General features: G+C 31.6%; 4 protein-coding genes and 1 long non-coding RNA gene across 6 annotated transcripts; 2 read left to right on the top strand and 3 right to left on the bottom strand.

Moving 5' to 3' along the window:
- Positions 1-89: 89 nt before the first annotated feature.
- Positions 90-3,350, bottom strand: Mst (misato mitochondrial distribution and morphology regulator). The gene is made up of 5 exons (XM_071795098.1): positions 3,147-3,350; positions 2,975-3,055; positions 1,461-1,901; positions 572-1,376; positions 90-498 (listed from the first exon to the last, which is right to left on the bottom strand). Exons 1-5 carry the CDS (start codon positions 3,222-3,224, stop codon positions 290-292), a joined length of 1,614 nt encoding a protein of 537 aa, XP_071651199.1. The 5' UTR covers positions 3,225-3,350; the 3' UTR covers positions 90-289.
- Positions 3,351-4,024: 674 nt separating this feature from the next.
- LOC139822777 (decapping and exoribonuclease protein-like) lies at positions 4,025-7,962 on the top strand. The gene is made up of 4 exons (XM_071794796.1): positions 4,025-4,589; positions 4,841-5,064; positions 5,168-5,529; positions 5,606-7,962. The coding sequence occupies exons 1-4, from the start codon at positions 4,297-4,299 to the stop codon at positions 5,849-5,851; spliced, it is 1,125 nt and encodes a 374-aa protein (XP_071650897.1). The 5' UTR covers positions 4,025-4,296; the 3' UTR covers positions 5,852-7,962.
- On the bottom strand, positions 7,581-8,968 carry LOC139822780 (uncharacterized). Its single transcript, XR_011734585.1, has 3 exons — positions 8,833-8,968; positions 7,958-8,120; positions 7,581-7,716 (listed from the first exon to the last, which is right to left on the bottom strand). It is a non-coding gene; the product is annotated as an uncharacterized lncRNA (long non-coding RNA).
- LOC139822776 (decapping and exoribonuclease protein-like) lies at positions 8,128-16,634 on the top strand. Of its 2 annotated transcripts, XM_071794795.1 has the most exons (8): positions 8,128-8,937; positions 9,040-9,455; positions 9,684-9,907; positions 10,083-10,444; positions 10,521-13,986; positions 14,223-14,446; positions 14,582-14,940; positions 15,024-16,634. In XM_071794795.1, the coding sequence occupies exons 5-8, from the start codon at positions 13,685-13,687 to the stop codon at positions 15,267-15,269; spliced, it is 1,131 nt and encodes a 376-aa protein (XP_071650896.1). In that variant the 5' UTR covers positions 8,128-8,937; positions 9,040-9,455; positions 9,684-9,907; positions 10,083-10,444; positions 10,521-13,684; the 3' UTR covers positions 15,270-16,634. The 2 variants fall into 2 exon arrangements, with proteins under 2 accessions (XP_071650896.1, XP_071650895.1); XM_071794794.1 differs by having other exon boundaries at positions 8,128-9,455.
- A 3,989-nt stretch (positions 16,635-20,623) lies between these two features.
- Positions 20,624-22,603, bottom strand: LOC139822775 (G patch domain and ankyrin repeat-containing protein 1 homolog). The gene is made up of 2 exons (XM_071794793.1): positions 21,006-22,603; positions 20,624-20,764 (listed from the first exon to the last, which is right to left on the bottom strand). The coding sequence occupies exon 1, from the start codon at positions 22,255-22,257 to the stop codon at positions 21,103-21,105; it is 1,155 nt and encodes a 384-aa protein (XP_071650894.1). The 5' UTR covers positions 22,258-22,603; the 3' UTR covers positions 20,624-20,764; positions 21,006-21,102.
- Positions 22,604-22,777: the final 174 nt, after the last annotated feature.

The following is a 22,777-nucleotide window of genomic DNA, read 5'->3' as shown; positions in this document are numbered from 1 at the left end:
AATTATTGATTAAGTCACTAAGACTTAAAAAATGCCGATATATAGGTGTACAACTTTCAAGTACAGTACTAGATGATTAATTAAATTAATTGTATTTATACAAATGCAGAAGAATGTTATATTTTAATCTTAATCGTACAGATTAAACTTATAAGCGTTTCTATAAATCTACTACAAAAGATTTTATTGTACAAAATGAAATATTGCAAATGTAATCGTAAATTGCAATAAATATTAGAATTATCGAAATTACACAAGCAATGTGTTTTATTTACAATATAGTAATACTTTAGACATAATGATCTTCATACGCTTCTTTACAATCAGCTAAATTATGAATACATTCCATAAATTCGTCTTCCTCAAGTCCGGAATCCGTAAAAGCATGGAATTTCTTGATATTTCTTATCCTTTTGGTTTGCTCAAGTAAAGATTCGTACATTGCTGCAACATTACTGCCGCTGTGCATCCCAGCCATCACCGCAACAGAGTTTACATCTGAAAGAGAAAGCAAATGCTGTTACTTATTATTACTTAATTTGTGTTTCGTACTAATAAAAAAAAGACGCACTGGTTCCTACGGGCCAATCGGCGATATTTCCATCCTCGGTTACGTTATTATTGAAGATCTTTGGATATGGTAAGGAAATTTTTAGTGGTGCTTCAATGTTGCATAAATACGTGGCCGACGCGTGACACGTACACGCCAGATACAGCGTCATCATTTCGTGCACGCTGGAGCACTTGTATGCAGGTTTGGATATTTGTTTGGTGGCTTCATGAACGGGTCGCTTTATTCTGTCTTCGGGAATTCCTCGTAACGCTATACTTTGCATATTATTATCCATCGGTATATCGCAGCTCGGTGTCAGGCTTGTCCATAGAGATCCCTCGAATCCATCCAGTACGTCTATTAAATCCATTTTCATCTTCATAGGAAACGGCAGACTCAGGCTAGTCGCCGCGGCTTTACGACCCAGCTTGTTCAGATCGGCACATAAATCGGATAAGCTGGCGCCCGAATACTTCTTGGTTCTATATCTTAAGCTCACGGTGTCTAGAGCGGTTGCCAATATCGCGCTGCTGTGATATCTTAGTTCCGGACTGTACGTTATGTTCTCAAATTTACGTGAATCGGCCGCGAATGGCCAACCGACTTGTCCACAGGAAAGGGGACTGTAAAGCGACGAATCCTCTCCGATATGTTGCCAACATAATGCTGTATTGACAACTTTAACCAAGTCCGACGCGCTGGGCTCGGCATTGTTAAAGTCAAGACATGGAAATGCCAAGATACTCTTTCCGTATTCGTCGCGTAGATGCTGAACGCAAGATGCTCCAAGACCAGCAAAGCCATCTGCAGAATCCATAAGCACCTATTTTTGGAAATATTACATTAGCAATATAATTATTTTAATAATTAATAAAAAGATTAGGTACAATACTGTATAAATCTTTACCTGAAATCCTTGCATTAAATCACACTCCTCTACGTACGATCGTATTCTGTCCGCGAAATTGTCGGAGAATTGTTCTGTAGCCCATAAATCGCGGCCATACGTGAATATATTGAATGGTCGCTGCGTACAATTGTGTGAATACTGTTTGATACTATGTACTGTTCTCGGATGGAACAGAGGTAAAAGATAGTCGACCCATGACTTCACGTCGCTTTCAAAGTTGTAGGTTTCTGCATCTACAGCTTTATCGAGTTCATTTAAATTTTGAATAAAAGGTGATTTAGGACTAGGCTCGGCGCTAGTAATTTCCAATTTTGTACTATCCCATAGCAGTTGATTATCTGAAGGTTTCGTATCATATAAAGAACCTTGCTCATTTAGGTAGCCTAGCGTCCCTTTTAAATCTGCTACTAATAATCTCGGGGTGAACGTAACTTGTTTCTGAAACACAACTGTGCAGTAGTAATTACTAATTTATAATATCGGGGAACACGTATATATATTTATAATATAACTTTTCGAACATTCAATTATAATATTTCAATTCAAACAATCAAACAATTTATTTATAATTATATAAAGCAATTTATTAAGAAATATAAATATAGTAAAATCTGAATAGCTTTCATCACTGATTTCTTTTACATTTACATATTTTATACATAAATATAGTTATTGAAGCTGTTTATTAAAAAAACTGCTTTTATCCTTTTTTTATTATATTTACTGCAATAATATGTTTTTGAGAAAAATGTTTCGGCATTGTTTTACTTTTTAATTAAATTGTATACGTAAAAAGTAACTCTTTGGAAAAAAAATATATATATAAAAGGGTTTTATACTTTATATGGGCGTCACTTCCAATTGGAGTTAGCGCCAATGGCCTTGACTTTCTAATATATGTTGATGAGATAATGGTTCTATTCATATACAATTCGTTTCATTTCGTATACAATTCATTACATTAAAATTATTCCACATGGATCTCCAACTTTTCAGCAAAGTGAGTCCATTTCATACCGCCTTGTGCTTGTAGTGCAAAACAAGGTTTATTATTGTACATTTTCTACTTTTCACACAAACCGTACAACGATAGACTTTTGTTTCGGACTGCAAGCACTGGGCAATGTGGAGTAGACCTTGCTTGATATGGAAAGTTAGAAATCCATGTGGAATCTTGCAATAATAGACCACGTTTCACACCACAAGTATAGGGCGATATGGGATGGATTTCGCTTTACGTAGAAATTTGGAAACTTATGTGAAACATATTAAGAGTAATCTGTACTTTCAATTTGAAGAAAATTGGAAGTGACACCTGTATAATGAATAAAGCCTGATATAAAATTTCTGACCACATATTAATTGAAATATAATCCAGAATTCTTGCAATTCTAGCTTGGGGAAAAAATTGCTACACAAATTATCTTAGATAGTTGCAATATTTTTGCTGCCTATCTGTAGAAGCAGCAACACATATTCAAAACAAACTTCATTTTCACAATTACACTTACTCGCGAGTTTTCACCTTCTTTGTACAGTACATTATGGTTCACCTCGGACGGATTCTTCGGGTCATATGTGAAGTTAGACTCCTGCGAAACAAGATTATCTTGTGATGTATTACAATGATCTTTAGATACAGAGACACGTCAATACTTATCAACAAAATATAGCCATCGATACCTGTAGATTCCACCAATGTGCACCAATAAAATTCGAATAATGGCCTAATTGAATGGTCAAGATCTCTCGTGTTGTCATATTTGTCGAATTTATATATTGCTCTCTGCAGAACGATATATGACTCGACCAAGCGTGAACATGAACGGATCCTTGTTTACCTGTTTTCGATTGATTGGTAGAGGACGTAGAGGTTAAGGCACAGTATAATGTCTTAAGGCTGAGTTTCCACTGAGCGCGTCACGCATCGCGTCGTCCGAGTTGAACCAATCAAAACATCCCATTTCGATCCCGTCACAAGAATGTAATGAAATGGGATGTTTTGATTGGTTAACTTGTGACGACGCGACGCGTGATGCGCTCAGTGGAAACTCAGCCTAAGGGCCGGTCTCACAGTCTCCGATTAACGTGATTCTCCGATTAAACTCACTCTTCGTCTCTTTCTAGGGGGATAGTTAGAAAGAGATGCAGAGTGAGTTTAATCGGAGAATCACGTTAATCGGAGACTGTGAGACCGGCCCTAACGGCGCGATTCCATTCCATGGTACGGAACACGAGCGTCCCGTTTGACCACAGCCACTCACAGCCCCCGGTGCCTGGAGTTTTTCCACTGGACCAGCCAATCAGATATTTTTACTTTAAATCAGCCAATTGACGATGTGATCAATGTCCCGCCACTCAATCGATCTCCTGTTCGTTTTAAGCAATTTAAGCCGAACTTCTTGCACAGTTCATCTTTTCTCTTTTTTCTCCAACGTGAAAAGAAAAAGAGAAAAGATGAACTGTGCAAGAAGTTCAGCTAAAAACAGATTCCTAGATTTGCGCGATGCGCGGCAAGACTGGTAGAAAGTACCAAAATGGCGTTCGGGATTATCCCATTCTCTCCTGTTCGTGTTGATTGGAATTCCCAAAAATACCTGCACTTAAGAACGAGAAGTACATTGGGCGTTGGAGAAAGAAGAGAAAGCAAAGATTCGTATAAAAAGTATAGGCAATAGACCTTGTGATTTGTGATATCCGCGAGTGGCTATCAGCGGAAATCGCGGAAATATCAAGCAGTATATCGCGAATCGTCATGTGAACGAGTGAACATTTTCGTTCTTGTACAACAAAATTTTGTACTTTTTACCGTAGAGATAATTAAGGAGTCACGATGTTTAAGATTGATTTTGCAAATTTTTTGAGCCACACGGTTCCAACTTTAAGCACGGAATTAATCGGATATTTTAGTATCGATGGTGATTCGCAATATCATGCCGATTTATCGCAACTAAAGTATTATATTCCCCCTTCGGATCCTGACAACGTGAATTTCGATCTCAACATAAATTATATGTCTACACGTCACAAGCCTACTTCGTATATTAAACTGGATAATATTTTGAGGTGGATTGCCGATAATTTTCATCGAATTGAAAAGCCATTATCAGCACAGGAAGAACGTTGGTATGTTGATAAAAATTGTTATTATTTAAGTATAAAACTTTTAATGTCACTGCGTGACATTAAAATATATATATATAATATTCTATTTATATATTCTACGTAGAAAATTCTATATATGTAGATAACGTGTACATTTTGTACACATTATGTTTAATCATCAGTTTATTTTTGCAGATTTATTATTTATTATTATTAACAATATATCTACTTTTAGTACTTATTTTTACCTAATCAGAGATAACATTAATTAGGTTGGATATCGATTTTATTAGTTCTCGAGGGACAATAAAAACAATATTGTATAGCCCATATAAGACATTTGATGAATGGATTATTTGTGCCAGTAAATACCGTGGTACAATATATTTATGCGAATTTTATACAGATGAAAAAGAACATCGTTGGGTCAACAAAACAATGTCAGAAAAACAAGTTTCTTCATGGGGATTTAAATTTGAGCAATATATGGTAGCAGGTATTTCATAATATATACATATATACAGTAGATAAGATTGATTGCTTGTTGAATTTATATAATTAATCTAATTAATCTAATTAAATTATACATGTTTTATTAGATCATCCATCACATAAACCAGATCTATCAGTACCTCTCAATGAGTGCGAAGCATTTCACTGTATGTTTAAAGCAAACTTTGGCAATCATTCTTTATTATATGGAGCAGAAGTAGATGGTATTTCTTCGCAACAGCCTATAACAGATACGCTTATTGGCAAAACTTTTGAAATAATCGAGTTGAAAACGTTTCCAATGGGTAATATAATAAATGAAAAAATTCCTCGGCATGTAGTATTAGAATGGTGGAGTCAGAACTACTTGGTGGAAATAAATAGAGTTATATGTGGATTAAAAAGTGAAAGAAGCACAGTGAGAATGATCAAGGAATATCCTACGCATGATCTGCCAAAGCTTTCAAAGGTAAATAATTCTGTTTAAAAAATTATACGACATGAAACTTAAAGATATATTAATGTGAAATTATATTATACTGCAGCTGTCTTGTGACATGAACAAGTGCAAAATATTCTGCAACATATTTTTAGACAATATGAAAAGAATTGTCACTAAGGATCATAATGAATGCATGTACAAATTTCACTGGAAGACATCTGCTAAGAATGTTATTATAAATTATAGTGAAGAAGCTCCTGATAACGAAATTTATTTCTTCTTAAAACCGTGGTTTGTTGATAAAGCAGAGGAATACAGGCGTGTAAATTCAGTAAATACAGAAATCTAAGAAATATTTTTCATACACCAAAGATATTATATATAGAAATATAAATACAAATGTAAAACATATATGTTAAATATGTACAACGCGTAAAATGCATCAAGTATTTTATATTTTATGTAACTTTTTCTTTTTAGCTTTATAATCTTTTTAATCTGTTTGAGTCACCATTTATAGGTATTTGTGGCATTTATAGTACAGTATCAATGTATTCTGATATAATATATATGATATAATATATTAGTGTGTACATTGATCTTACGTGTAAGTAACCAGCGAAATTAAAAAGTTTTAAAAGAAAAACATATTATTTTACTTTTTATTCTCTTAAGTAACGAACATGATTTATTAGTTTTTTGAAGTAGATTTACATGTGAGAAATATTTTAATAATAATTTTTACATAAAGAAAAGTGTGACATAAATTTTTACGTATAAGGATGATTAATTTATCTATAAAAACTTACTTTAAAAAAAAAAATCATGCGTGTGGTCGCCACGCGCGTTAGAAGTGAAACTTCTGAAGGCAAGGCTTTGCCATAACTTTTCTGAAATTAATACAAAAACAATGCAACGGAATTAGTCACTCCAAGCCGCCCGCAACTCGAAAATGTAGTGTTACACGCAGTTCTCACTATATCCGTCTCGCCAGTGCCGTACGCCTGATCGAATTTTCGTGACGCGTTTTCGAGTCGCAAAATCGAATTTACTTACCGATCCAAAAGGAGTTTCACTTTGTACGCCTGTTGGTCGAATTTTCGTGACACTATTTCGTGACGTTTTTTCGTGTTGCACAATCAAACTTACTACCGTACCAATTAAAGAAGTTTCATTTCGTACGCCAATTGGTCGAAAATTTTTATTACACTTTTCGTGTCGCATAATCGAACTTACTACCGTGCCAGAAGAAGAACCGTCTCGCCAACGTCGTACGCCTATTAGTCAAATTTTCGTTACACTTTTCGTGTCGCACAATCGAACTTACTACCGTACCAAAGAAGTTTCATTTCGTACGCCTATTGGTCGAATTTTCGGTACACTTCCCGTGTCGCACAATCGAACTTACTACCGTACCAAAGAAGTTTCACTTCCGTTACACTTTTTCGTGTCGCGAATCGAACTCACTACCGTGCCTAAAGAAGTTTTACTTCAAAAAATGGTACAAAAAGTGCCATGTACACGCATCTGTTTACAAAGAGTATTCTATATAAATATTTGTATTTATATAGAAATGTTTAATACTCTGCTTGTGAAGTGTAATAACATACAATTCCATTATTTTACTTTATATTATTAAGTTTATATGATAAAAGTTATAGCGTAGGCACGTTGGCTAAGAACTGTACAATAATATACATCTATAATACATATATTTGGTAATTTTAATAATTCTTATTTGCCAGAAAGCAAATCTTTCGTGCAATTTTTTGAATTTTACTAATTGTACCAATGACTGTCAATCTATTGACCTATAGTATCAAAGAAACAACAGTACGTGATGCTTAGCTATCAACATGCAATCGCTTGTATGTACATTACATATACTTCCATTACATACTTTTCACGGAATATTTATATCCTATTTTCAAGATCAGGCATTTGATCGTGCGTTCGTGGCGTATTAAAGATCAGGTGACTCATGTCAATATCTTTGCTTTGCAGGGTCTCAACCACCACTCAAAGTAATTTCACGAAATAAGCGAGAAAATTATATTGTTAAGGGGTATATAGTATGTTAAATAGAAAACTCAGTAATATATACAAACCTTTTTATAAATATTTTTTAGTTCCATTCATCTTCTCTTGACTTTGAAAGATATTTTATTTTTCGAAAGATCGAATACTGCTCGACGATCGTCTAATGTCTTCTACCTTAAGTTTATATACTTATTCTAATTATAATCATGTTGCTGAATAAAATCTTTGTTAAATATCAGACACTTCAACCTAGAATTTATCTGATTGCATCTATCACTTTCCGACATAAGTTCTAATATTAATCCCAGATGCTGCGCGGTGAAGTCAACTTTAAATCATAATTCATTTACCTTTACCCATTTTAATACAATAATAATAGAGCACTAAAATTGTAAAAGGTATAAGAATTTCTTACTCCGTCAATTTTTTTTGTTTGAAGTTATTCAAGCTGTTCTTCAGCTGCTTTAGATGGTATATTTCAGAGCAGTGGTATCCCACTGTTATCCATGTTAACCATATTTCACAATTAATCAGAATTTGGTTCAAGTCATACTGAGCTGATAGTGATAATCTTCCAACTGAAATTAGAATATATCAATGAAGTGAATTTAATAAATTTTGCGAATAACGTAATATAACAACGCAAAAATAAACACTTTGATACCATCACCAATATACAGTTACAGCGTTAAAAATTACTGCGTAACGAATTCATCCAATAATATTAATAGTATATAATTTTAAAGAAGATTGTAGTACGTTGATTGTAACAAACTTATTGTTCAACAACCTCGAATCTGATCAAAAGTTTTAGAAATGATCTAACAGTTTGCCGTCAAGAGACGTATAGTCATGTCATTTAAAAAGGAACAATTTTTAATAAATCTCTATAAATGTCACCCCACCCATATGTATTAATCAAATTAGATGTATTTGATCTAAACTAAAATCATTGTTGCAATCGCTCAAAATCGCTAGAATCGATATAAAAAATCGATTATGTGTTGACGGGAAAGTATTTTAAAATTAAATACATCTCATGTATACAAAATTATAGATACAGATGGATAAATAAATAGATATAATTAAATTATTATTTATCTTTCTGAACCGATTTTATATTCCCAGTTTAGAATCGAACACTTTTTTGCACAGCTTAATATACATTAAATATATAAAAGAACTTATAAATTTAAAAGAGTTGAGTGTTAGAGCTTATAAACGATATACGGAACATTAGCGAGTGCTTAGTTATTAACTTAATAACTATATAAGAATATGTATACTTACATATTCGGTTTAGATGTTTATAACATATTTTTGTGCTAATACGTTTAATGTATGTATACATATTATAGCTTCCAATGTTCCTATTGTTTTATCTATATCGTATAGGTATGTACCATTTCCATATATCTACAAAAAGTTATATTGTATACAAACATATTGGTATTATCCGTTTCAAATTTCTCCTTGATGTCTATATATTTCCATCAGTAACTCTCCTTCATCAGCGGAAACAACACGCAGCATCGTCACAGTAAAAATCGAGTATTCAGCTCTTATAAGTTCTAAAACGAGATTTTGTGCTATTGCGGAGATAATAAAAGGATTCGAGCTATGGCAAGCAGGAGAGAAATTGATACACGTGCAAATCCAGTTCATGTAACGACGGAATTGATCGGACATTTTAGTATCGATAGTGATTTGCAATATCGTGCTGATTTATCGCAACTAAAATATTATATTCCTCCTTCGAATCCTAAAAATGTAAATTTCGATCTCAATATAAATTGTACGTCTGCCCGTCACAAGCCTCCTTCGCATATCATATTGGAAAATATATTAAAGTGGATTAGCGTTAATTTTCATCGAATCGCGAGACCATTATCAGAACAGGATGAAGAACGTTGGTACGTTGATAAATCGATCATTTATTTATGTATATATTATTTAAATATATAATGTATTCTACAAAATTCTATATGTAGATAGCATATATTTTATACACGTTATACACAAAAAAGTTACTTTTGCTATTTTAATTTATATTATCAATATCTATATAAAATATACTCGTAATAATAATTTATAAATATATTCGTAATTATTTTTATATAATCAGAGATAATATTAATTAGGTTGGACATCGATTTCATTTGTTCTCGTGGGGTAATAACAAAACTGATGTGTCGGCCAGATGTAAAAAGTGACGAATGGATTATTTGTGCTAGTAAATACCGTGGTACAATATATTTATGCGAATTTCGTCCAGATGAAAGAGAACGTGGTCAAGACAATGCAACAGTGTCAGACAAACAAATTTCTACAGGAACAAATAAATTTCAGCAATACATAGTAGCAGGTATTTCATATTAAAATACGGATATGAAAATTTGATCATTTGTCTTTTACTTTAGATATATATATATATATATATATATATATATATATATATATATATTTAGCAAATAAAATAATGAATTACTTGTTGTATTAATATAATTAATTTATTTAAATTATACATATTTTTTTATTAGATCATCCGTTACATGAACCAGATTCATCATCAGTACCGGTTAATGAATGCGGAGAATTTCACTGTATGTTTAAAGCAAACTTTAGCAATGTTTCATTATTATACGGTGCAAAAATAGATGCTATTTCTTCACGACAACCTATAACGGATACACTTATTGGCAAACCTTTTGAATCGATCGGATTGAAGACGCTTCTTATGCCAAAGAAACACTCGGGTTGCACACGTTCCACTGTAATAAAATGTTGGAGTACGAATTTCTTGGCGAATACAAACAGAATTGTAGTTGGATTTAGGGACGCAACTAACACAGTGAAAGAGATAAAGGAATATTCTATGGCTGATCTGTTAAGGCTCTCAAAGGTATATATAAATAATTATGTTAAATAACTTGTATAACAAAGTTTAAGGACGTAGTATTAATGTGAAATTATTGCAGCCTCCCTGTGAGGTGGAACTATGCAAAGCGTACTTGACTGCGGTGCTTAAGTCCATCAAAAACTATATTACTGAAGATTATAATAAATGCATATATAAATGGCGGCAGTCACCCAAAGGAAAGCTAAAGTTTACTAAAGAAGCTCCTAATAACGAAATGTATCTCTTTTTAAAGCCGTGGTTTGTTGCTGAATCAGAGAAATACAGGCGTGACCAGCAAACAGACTTTTAGATATTTTTCATATAATAGAAAGAGTACACATATACAAAAGTGTAAGAGATCCCTACCAGAAATTTCTAACAAATGCGCGGTATAAAAGAAACTTGTCCGTTTACTATGTACTTTTGAAATCGCGGTAATTCCTCACAAATAATGCGAACAAAATTCTTATCCGCGGCGTATCTATATCCGTATCTACAGATATACAAATGCGGATAAAAATTTTATTGGAAATTACAAATACATACGTACATATATTTTCTGTGCTTTTAAATACGTACAAATTTGACATCCGTATATACAGACAAACGCATATATGCTAATAAATTACGATAAAGTTCGATAAGTTTTTAACTTGCATAAGCGGATATATTGCGTATATATATAAACATATATAAACATATATATATAAACATATAACATTTTGATCTGAATTTCTGGGATATCATCAGATAAGTACATGCTTATTAAATCGTAAAAATATGATAAAATGATCCGCATTTGATTGTTTTTTTATGGAAAATTCCGGTAGGGACGTGTTAGACAATGCGTACATTAACGCATAAATTATGACTATTTCTTTTAAGTTTTTAATTTGTAATTGGCATTTATAATATAATCATATCAACGTAGATTAATATAGTATACGTTGATCTAATTGTAAGTGAATCAAAATTGAATCAATTACAAAATTGAAAACCTTAAAAGAAAAACAAATTATCTTTAGTCTTCATTTTTTGAAGTGACGAATAGGACTTATTGGTTATTTTGAGATAGATGCATGTAGAAATGATAATTTGAGATAATAATTTTTTAGATATACTGATAACACTGTTCAACAAAAAGTTACTTTGTTTCGAGCACAAGACCGACAATAATCGTAGTCTTTTGGCGGATATCAAATCTTATAATAAAATTGTCCTTTTTTGCAACTTAACTGCAAATTTCTCAAAATTGTGACGTGATAGAGCAGTAATAAACAGTAAGTGGTAAACAGAATCGCGTATTCAGCGTCCAAAAAAAAATAGGTGAAACGATTATTCTCAGTCTTGTACATTTTTTTGTTGAGAAATGTAATAATTTTACATTATATTCAAAAGTTTTGTATAGAATTAAACTTAATTGTAATTAAACTTAAATATTTTAAGCTTATATATATTTACTCTCATTCTAATTATATTTCTGAACGAAGGAATTTTATTAAATATTTAGATACTTTGACCTAAATATTATCCGATTACATCCATTTCTTTGCGCGACATGGATTAGAACATTATAATCCAGGTACTGGTGGAGTTAACTCTAATTAAATCACGTAATGCATTTATTTTTATCTGTAAGTCGCTCCTTAGCTTATTAAAATGGCAATATTACATTCTCTCTGATCTGTAACACTGTAACAATAATAACAACAACACAGAACACAACTATGATGTAACATAACAATAATATAGAAAATTACAGAATATAAAATTACAGAATAGAAATTACGGAATATAAATAAATTTCTTGTCCAGACTTGTGAAATTACCTTCTTCAAGCAGTTCTTCAGCTTTAGATGGCATCTTATATAGACGGCGATCTTATTGTTATCCATATTTTTTAATGCACCTGTTTTTAAAGCTCTCATTTTAACACGATTATCGTTTCTTCTCTTATTTAGAGCGATTTTCCTTGCGATCAATAAGAATTTTACTATCTTTATTTGTTATTTCTTATAACTAATCTCTTGTTCCTAATTTAATCTTTTTTTTTAATTATAGAATTAATAATTCTATTCAGATTGACAAAATAATAATAGCTATTACTTGATAGCTTAATTACTGATTTTGCATGTTAGTCAGTCATAGAATTTATTTTAAGAGTCCCCCCGAGCTAATGATCTTCAAACGGAAATTAGAATATATCAATAAAATAAATTTAATAACTTTTGCAAATAACATAATAATGATGCAAAAATAAACATTTAAATTTGTACCATCGCCAATAGCGTTAAAAATTACTGCAGAACAATTTGATCCAAATATTAATAGTAATTTTAAAGAAGATTATGTATTGATTTTGTTAAGGTAACAAAATTATTATTGTTTAGCAACATCGAATCTGATCAAATTTAGTTTTAGGAATCGACCTAACAGTGCCGTCGGGAGACGTTATATGTCATTTAAAAAGGAAAATTTTCAAATGAGTTTCTATAAACATATATCACCTCATCCATGTGTATTAACAAAATTTGATGTGTTCTAGGTTAAATCATTGTTGTAATCCCAGATAGCACGCGCAAAAGATGTGTCGTAACTCAAAATCGCTAGGATTACTATTCAAAAAGCGATTAAGTTGACGAAGAAGCATTAAAATACATCTCATATATATATAAATTCATAGATAGATAAATAGATGAATAAATAATCTAAAACAATCTGTAATTCAACTTTCTGAACCAATTTTACGTGCCCCAGTTTGGAATCAAATACTTTTCGTACAGCCTAATAATAGTGTAATAATCTAATTATATAATACGTACGTAAAAAGACTGTCATAAATTTAAAAGAATTGAATGTATAGAGCACATAAGCGATGAAACATTATTAGAGCACAATATGCTTAGTTATTAATTAATAATAAGTAAGCAGATATGTATTTTATCGGTCAAGGTATATATTATAATATATTTTTGCGCTAATATATATATATGTTTGTACATCTCTCTCTCATAGCTTCCAATGTTATTGTTTATTTATCGTATCAGGTACCATTTCCATACATCTACAAAAAATTGTATACATACTGGGTATTGTTTGTCTCAAATTCCTCTTGATGTCTAATATATCTCCTTCATCAGCGGAAACAACACACGCAGCATCGTCACAGTAAAAATCGAATATTCAGCTCTTATAGATTCTAAAACGAGATTTTGTGCTATTGCGGAGATAATAAAAGGAGCCATGAGAAAGACAATAATAGTTATTGATCCACGTGCTGGTTCAGTTCATGTAACGACGGAATTGATCGGACATTTTAGTATCGATAGTGATTTGCAATATCGTGCTGATTTATCGCAACTAAAATATTATATTCCTCCTTTGGATCCTGACAATGTAAATTTCGATCTCAATATAAATTGTACGTCTGCCCGTGACAAGCCTACTTCGTATATCAGATTCGAAAATATATTAAGGTGGATTTGGGATAATTTTCATCGAATTGAGAGGCCATTATCAGAACAAGAACAGGATGAAGAACGTTGGTACGTTGATAAATCGATTATATTATTTATTTATGTATAGGTATATTATTTAAATATATAATGTTTTCTACAAAATTCCATATGTAGATAGCATATATTTTATACACGTTATACACAAAAAAGTTATTTTTGCTATTTTAATTTATATTATCAATATATAAAATATAGTAGTAATAATAACTCATAAAATATGTTAGTAATTATTTTTACATAATCAAAGATAATATTATAATTAGGTTGGATATCGATTTCATTTGTTCTCGTGGGATAATAAGAAAACTATTATGTGAGCCATATGCAAAGATGAGTGACGAATGGATTATTTGCGCTAGTAAATACCGTGGTACAATATATTTATGCGAATTTTGTCCAGATGCAAGAGAACGTGGTCAAGACAATGCAGTGGTAGAAAATCAAATTTCTTCAAAAATAAATAAATTTCAGCAATATATAGTAGCAGGTATTTCATATTAAAATACGTATATGAAAATTTGATCATTTGTCACTTTCATTTTAGATATATATTTAGCAAGCAAAATAATGGATTGTTGAATATATATAATTAATTTATTTAAATTATACATATTTTTTTTAGATCATCCGTTACATGAACCAGATTCATCAGTACCGCTTAATGAAAGCGAAGAATTTCACTGTATGTTTAAAGCGAACTTTGCCGGTATTTCGTTGTTATACGATGCAAAAATAGATGCTATTTCTTCACAACAGCTTATAACGGATACACTTATTGGCAAACCTTTTGAATCGATCGGATTGAAGATGTTTCAAATGCGTATTAGACACATGCGTAGCACACCTGGCATTATATCAAAGTGCTGGAGTACGAATTTCTTGGCGAATGCAAACAGAATTGTAGTTGGATTTAGGGACGCAACTAACACAGTGAAAGTGATAAAGGAGTATTCTATGGCTGATCTGTTAAGGCTCTCAAAGGTATAAATAAACAATTATATTAAAAAACTTGTATAACAAAGTTTAAGGAGTACGCGCGTAGTATTAATGCGAAATTATTGCAGCCTTACTGTGATGTGGAACTATGCAAAACATACTTGACTGTGGTGCTCAAGACAATCAAACAGTCCGTCACTAAAGATTATAATAAATGCATATATAAATTTCATCGGCAACCAGTCAAGGAGACGAACAAGGAGGTTTTTCTTCTAGAGTTGACTGAAGAAGCTCCCAATAACGAAATGTATCTCTTTTTAAAGCCGTGGTTTGTTGCTAAAGCAGAGGAATACAGGCGTACCCAGCAAAGATAGAAGTTTAGATAGTTTTCATATGGAAAGAGATATTACACATATATATACACAAGTGTAAAAGATCCCTACCGGAAATTTCTAACAAATGCGCGGTATAAAGGAACTTGTCCGTTTACTATGTACTTTTGAAATCGCGGTAATTCCTCACAAATAATGCGAACAAAATTCTTATCCGCGGCGTATCTATCCGTATCTACAGATATACAAATGCGGATAAAAATTTTATTGGAAATTGCAAATACATACGTACATATATTTTCTGTGCTTTTAAATACGTACAAATTTGACATCCGTATATACAGACAAGCGCATATATGCTAATAAATTACGATAAAGTTCGATAAGTTTTTAACTTGCACAAGCGGATATATTGCGTATATAAACATATAACATTTTGATCTGAATTTCTGGAATATCATCAGATAAGTACATGCTTATTAAATCGCAAAAATATGAATAAAATGATTCGCATTTGATTGTTTTTTTATGGAAATTTCCAGTAGGGACGTGTTAGACGATGCGTACATTAACGCACAAATTATAACTTTTTCTTTTAAGTTTTTAATTTGTAACTGGCATTTATAATATAATCATATCAACGTAGATTAATATAGTATACGTTGATCTAATTGTAAGTGAATCAAAATTGAACCAATTATAAAATTTAAAACCTTAAAAGAAAAACAAATTATCTTTAGTCTTCATTTTTTGAAGTGACGAATAGGACTTATTGGTTATTTTGAGATAGATGCATGTAAAAATGATAATTTGAGATAATTTTTTAGATATACTGATAACACTGTTCAACAAAAAGTTACTTTGTTTCGAGCACAAGACTAAAAATAATCGTAGTCTTGTGGCGGGTATCAAGTCTTATAGTAAAATTGTCCTTTTTTGCAACTTGACTGCAAATTTCTCAAAATTGTGACATGATAGAGCAGTTTGGTAAACAGAATCGTATTCAGCGTCCAAAAAAATAATTAAAACAATTATTCTCAGTCTTGTGCATTTTTTTGTTTTTGTTGAAAAGTGTAATAAGTTTACATTATATTCAAAAGTTTTGTATAGATTTAAACAATTAACATTTAATTGAGTAATTAAACTTGAATATTTTCAGCTCATATATTTACTCTCATTCTAATTATATTTCTAAACAAAGGAACTTTATTAAATATTAGACACTTCGACCTAAATATTGTCCAATTGCATCCATTTTTTTGCGAGACATGGGTTCGAACATTATAATCCGAGTACCAATCGAGTTAACCCTAAATCACGTAATACATTTATTTTTATCTGCAAGTCGCTCCTTAGCTTTTATTAATGGCAGTACATTTTCTTTGATCTGTAACATAATAATAACAATAATAATATAGAACAAAAATTCCAGAATATAAATCAATTTCTTATCCAGGCCTTTAAAATTACCTTTTTCAAGCAGTTCTTCAGCTGCTTTAAGATGGCATATTTATAGCCGGCGATCCCACTGTTATCCATATTTTTTAATGAACCTGTTTTTAAAGTGCTCTCATTCCAACACAATCATCGTTCTTCCCTTATCTAGAGCGAAATTATTTCCTTGCGATCAGTGAGAATTTTACTATCTTTATTTCTTAACTAATCTTGTTCCCAATTTAATCTTTTTCTTTAATTATATGTAGAATTAACAGTTCTATTTAGATTGACAAAATAATACAGCTATTACTTGATAACTTAATTATCGATTAATTGGTATAGTTATCATAGAATTTATTTTAAGTCACCCTGAGATCTTCAAACGGAAATTAGAATACATCAATAAAATAAATTTAATAAATTTTGAATAACATATAATAACGAAAATAAACACTTTGGTATCATCGCCGATATACAGTTAAAATTTATTACGCAACAAATTCATCCAAATATTAATAGTAATTTTAAAGTAAATTGTAGTACATTGAATGTAAAGCTAGGTAACAAAATTATTGTTCAACAACCTCGAATCTGATCAAATTTAGTTTTAGAAATCGATGTAACAGTTTTCCGTTGGGAGACGTATAGTTATTTCATTTAAAAAGGAAAAATTTTTAATAAATCTCTATAAATATGTCACCCCACCCCACATGTATTAATAAAATTAGATATATTTTCCAGTTAAAAATCATTGTTGCAATCGCTCAAAATCGCTAAGATCGATATAAAAAATCAATTAAGTGTTGACGGGAAAGTATTTTAAAATTAAATATATCTCATGTGTATATAAAGTCATAGATATAATATACAGACAGATAAATAAATACATTATTAAATTATTTATCTTTCTGAACCGATTTTATATTCCCAGTTTGGAATCAAACACTTCTTCGCACAGCTTAATATATAATATATTATAAATATATAAAAGGACTGTCATAAATTTAAAAGAGTTAAATGTAGAGCATATATATATATAAACGATATATGGAACATTTTAGCGTGTGCTTAGTTATTACTTAATAACTATAAGAATATGTACTTGCATATTCGGTTAAGATGTTTACAATATATCTTTGCGCTAATACGTTTAATCTATATATACATAGCTTCCAATAAATGTCCCTATTGATTATCTACATATATCGTATAGGTACACTGAGAAAAAAAATATTTTAATCCAAAAAAATTAGGTGGCTTCTAATAGCATATTTACTTACTTTTTACACATATTTATTTAGAATTAGATATTTTTATTTAATTGAAGTAAGTAAATATGCTATTAGGAGCCACCTAATAAATATTTTTTTTGATTAAAATATTTTTTTTCTCAGTGTACGTACCATTTCCATATATCTACAAAAAGTTGTATTGTATACAAACATATTGGTATTGTCCGTTTCAAATTTCCCCTTGATGTCTAATTTCCAGTAACTCTGCTCTCTGCTTCATCAGCGGAAATCGACACACAGCGTCGTCACAGTAAAATCGAATATTAAAATATTATATTCCTCCTTCGGATCTTGACAATGTAAATTTCGATCTCAATATAAATTGTACGTCTGCCCATCACAAGCCTACTTCGCATATCAGATTGGAAAATATATTAAGATGGATTTGTGATAATGTTCATCGAATTGAAAGGCCATTATTACAGGAAGAACGTTGGTACGTATTGATAACTCATTATCATTTAAAACTTGCACGACTATTATTATTTAAATATGGAAAATCTTGTATTATTATTAATATTAATATATGATTTAATTAGGGGGAGGGAGGCGATTTTACTCCAATCACAGCTGTGTTGCAAGTCTGACAATTAGTCGGCGCGTTATTATGGTTGGAAAATATCTATTAAAAATTAAAAATTAAAATAATTTAACGCGAACACCTTGTTGCTCTCTGTGCGCTATCGTTATATACCTATATATTCACGATTATTATTATGAATATTATATTCTACAAAATTCTAAAAAAATAGTGTATATTTTAATTGTTATAAATAATATAATCAGATATATAAAGATATTATTAATTAGATTCTCGTGGGACACTAAGAAAAATATATTATGTAGCCCATATGGAAAAAGTGACGAATGGATTATTTGTGCCAGTATAAATACCGTGGTACAATGCGAATTTCATTCAGATGAAAGAGATTGTGGTCAAGACAATGCAACAGTGTCAGACAAACAAATTTCTGCAGGAACAAATAAATTTCAGCAATACATAGTAGCAGGTATTTCATATTAAAATACGTATATACGAATTTGATCATGTATCGCTTTTACTTCAGACATATGTATAGCAAACAAAATGCAGTTATTACTCGTTGTTTATATAATCTAATTAAATTATACACGTTTTTTTAGATCATCTGTCACATAAACCAGATCCATCAGTACCCCTTAATAAGTGCGAAGAGTTTTACTGTATGTTCAAAGCAAACTTTGGCAATCACTCGTTACTATACGATGCAAGAATGAATGCCATTTCTTCGCAACAGACTATAACGGATACGCTTATTGGCAAAACTTTTGAATGGATCGGATTGAAAACGTTTCGCATGCGTAGTAGAAACATGCATAGCACCCCTAGGATTGTATCAAAGTGCTGGAGTACGAATTACTTGGTGGATGCAAATAGAATTGTAGTTGGATTTAGGGATGCAACTAACATAGTGAAAGTGATAAAGGAATATTCCATGGATGATCTGCTTAAGCTTTCCAAATGTATTAAATAATTAAAATGTAAAAAAAATTGTATAACGAAGTTTAAGCATATACTATTAATATGAAATTACTTACTGCAGTTTTACTGTGACACGAAAAAGTGCAAAGGGTTCTTGAAAATTTTCCTAGACAAAGAGATTGTGGTCAAAAGTATTGTCACTAAGGATCATAAATAAATGCACGTATAAAATTTCATTGGAAGCCATCCAAGGATTTTATAATTTACGATGAAAAAGCTCCCGATAACAATTCGAAATGTATGTCTTCTTAAAGTCGTGGTTTGTTGATAAAGCAGAGGAACTCAGGCGTGCCCAGTGAACATAGAATTTTAGATATTTTTCATATAGAAAAAGATATCACACATATACGAGTGTAAGAGAAATGTTAGACAATGCGTTAGACATTAACGCACAACGTATTTGATATATTATGACTTTTTTTAAGTTTTTTAATTTTTTGTTTATAACTGACATTTATTAATATTAATATTAATTAAGTAATATTATCACATCAACGTAGATTAATATAATATATGTTGATCTAATAATAAGTGAATCATAAAATTGAAAATCTTGAAAAAAAACCAAATTATTTTACTCATTTTCTGAAATGACGAATAACTTATTAGTTTGAAAATAATATAGGATAATAAATAAAAGAATAATAATTTTTTTAGATATAATGGTAATTAATTTGCATTATATTCAAAAGTTTAGAATTAAACTTAACTAAGTAATTAAACTTAAATATTTAAATATTTTAAGTTCATGTATTTATTCTCATTCTACTTATACTTCTGAATAAAGAAATTTTATTAAATATTAGACAGTTCGACCTAAAATTTGTCCGATTGCACCCATCTCTTTGTGAGACATAGGTTTTAACATTAATCCAGGTACTGGTGGAGTCAACTCTAAATCACGTAATTCATTTACTTTTATCCTTAAGTCGCTCCTTAGCTTATTAATGGCAGTATCACATTCTCTCTGATCTGTAACATAATACAACCGTAATATAGAACACAAAAATTATAGAATACTTTATGAATATCTCGTCCTGCTCTTGTTTGAAATTACCTTTTTCAAGCAGTTCTTCAGCTGCTTTAGATGGCATCTTTAAGAGCAACGGTCCCACTGTTATCCATATTTTTTGATGCCCCTGTTTTTGAAGTGTTCTCATTCCAACACGATTATAGTTTCTTCTCTTATCTAGAGCGATTATTTCCTCACGATCAGTGAGAATTTCGCTAGCTTTATTTTCAACTGTTTCTAAATGTTGCAATAACTTTTGATGCTCATTTGCCATCTGTAACAAAGTAAAAATTTATGTATTATTTCTTATTTATACATATACCTTATATATGGTTCACAAAAGGCTCGCATTTTTCTGTTATATTTTAGTGAAATAAACTGTGTATATTTTTCAGAATTTTATTAACATAATTAGAGATAAAAAATTGCATTAGTAACATTATTAAAAAGTATATAGAAAACGGTATTAATATATAAGTTGTTTTATGATAAAGAAAGATGGAGTATAAACTTACAAGCGTAAGTATATAAAAACAGTAAAAGTTATTTTCATTGCGTTCAATTTTGAAACAAATATCACATTTAAATTTCTAGAATTATTTTATATTTATTTTAGGACAACGCTATACGCAGTGCTCGTTCTTTCCTGGCCTCTCTGTGAAGTAACCTTTCCCTGTCTCTTTTTTTCAAAGGTTTCTGCTTGGGTACTTTAGAGTTGTTAACGGCAGTTGTATCGCCCGATTTAAAATGAGTAATCTTATATTCATTTTCAGGCAACTGTCCCAATCCTTTGCGATCCATTTTCAAACACGTTTTGATTGGATATTTTATTCCTTTCCCAGAAGGACCGAGACCAGCCTCTTCATCCCATCCTGTATTCAAAAGCATTCTGTATCCTTTATTTTGTCTCGATATTCCATACATTGCGTTTTTCAGTTTCGGCTTTGTGTTGAAGATGTGTAGGGTAGAACTTTCGTGTTTTTGCAGCATCGTTTCTTGAAAAGTTGTCTTACAGATTTCGCAGTAAAACGCCGTATTCTGCTTGAGTCGTGTATTCTCTTCTATAACAATGTCTTTATTGTGCTCCATCGAAGATTCTATAGGCATTGATCTCGCTGATAAAGCATTTATATTATTTACATTTGGATTTATATTTGCGGACAACTGATCGATACCGCTTATCGAGTCAGATTTCTTCTTCAGCAAGGCAACTATACTCAAATAATTTCTTTTTAAAGCTAACTGGGCTGCGGTGAGACCAGACTTATCTCTAGTTCTTTTGTTAGCCCCGAGATTCAACAAGAATTGCACAATCTCCAAATGACCGCAATAAGCGGCGGACATTAATGGAGTCCAACCAAAGTCATCCGACACATTCACATTTTCTGTCGTCATATGTTTTTGCAAGAATTTCAAGTCCTTTTGCTCCACTGCTTTTAATAACGTGTTGACCGTGACTTTTGCCAGAATGTCGTCAGAAAGTGTAATCATCTTTGATTGTACAATAGAAGCAGAATTCGTGCCCGAGTTACCTTGGCTACCAGTGATTCTTGATCTTAAATGCCTCAGTCTTGCCGGTGGAGTATTGCTATTACTAATTTGGTGAACAATTTCTTCATAGGCAGCCTTTGCTTCGTTTCCCTGGAAAGCCAACTGATGAATGCACCTCTCTGGAGATTTGTCCTGTATACCAGGTGACTCCCTGACAAAGGTCTTCCATGGTATGTCGATGTTGTGTCGTATATGCATCCACTGTTGTAGAAACATCTTTTCCTACGTTACACGTCGCGTTGTCTTGTATTATTGGCACACGTTCTCCTCTTCACTCGCTCTCGCGTCGAAATCTGTACGGAATCCTTACAATGTCCTGCCTTCCCAGTCCATATTTCGCCTTTTTAGGAGGTCACACGTAACATTGCGTTTTGAAACGTCTGGAATGACACTGCGAACGATGAGCAACACGTTGCTCTGTACTTTGTATTGCCGATAAAAAGTTTTGTGAGAGCACAAGAAAAGACAAAATAATGTGCCTCAAAATAGTATGCAGATCCGACGCGTATTACTCGCAGACGATCGAAATCTTATATTATCGAGATAATACGTCGACAGCAAAATTTACCTTTGCTTATCTCTCTTCGACGCGTTATCGTTGCGAGTTGCGATCTGCTGCGATTTTCTCATTCGCACGTCAATTTACAATTAGGTGCAATTAGGTTATATATACTCCAGGAGCAATCAGAGTGCGTCTGCGTACGCAGTATAGGGAATTCAGGAGGCAGTATAATGA

The sequence above is a fragment of the Temnothorax longispinosus genome, chromosome 12 (assembly GCF_030848805.1).
Source record: "Temnothorax longispinosus isolate EJ_2023e chromosome 12, Tlon_JGU_v1, whole genome shotgun sequence".
In the NCBI taxonomy this organism is placed as follows: Eukaryota; Metazoa; Arthropoda; class Insecta; order Hymenoptera; family Formicidae; genus Temnothorax; species Temnothorax longispinosus.
Note: the sequence above shows the minus strand (reverse complement) of the source record. Positions and strands in the feature narration are given on the sequence as shown.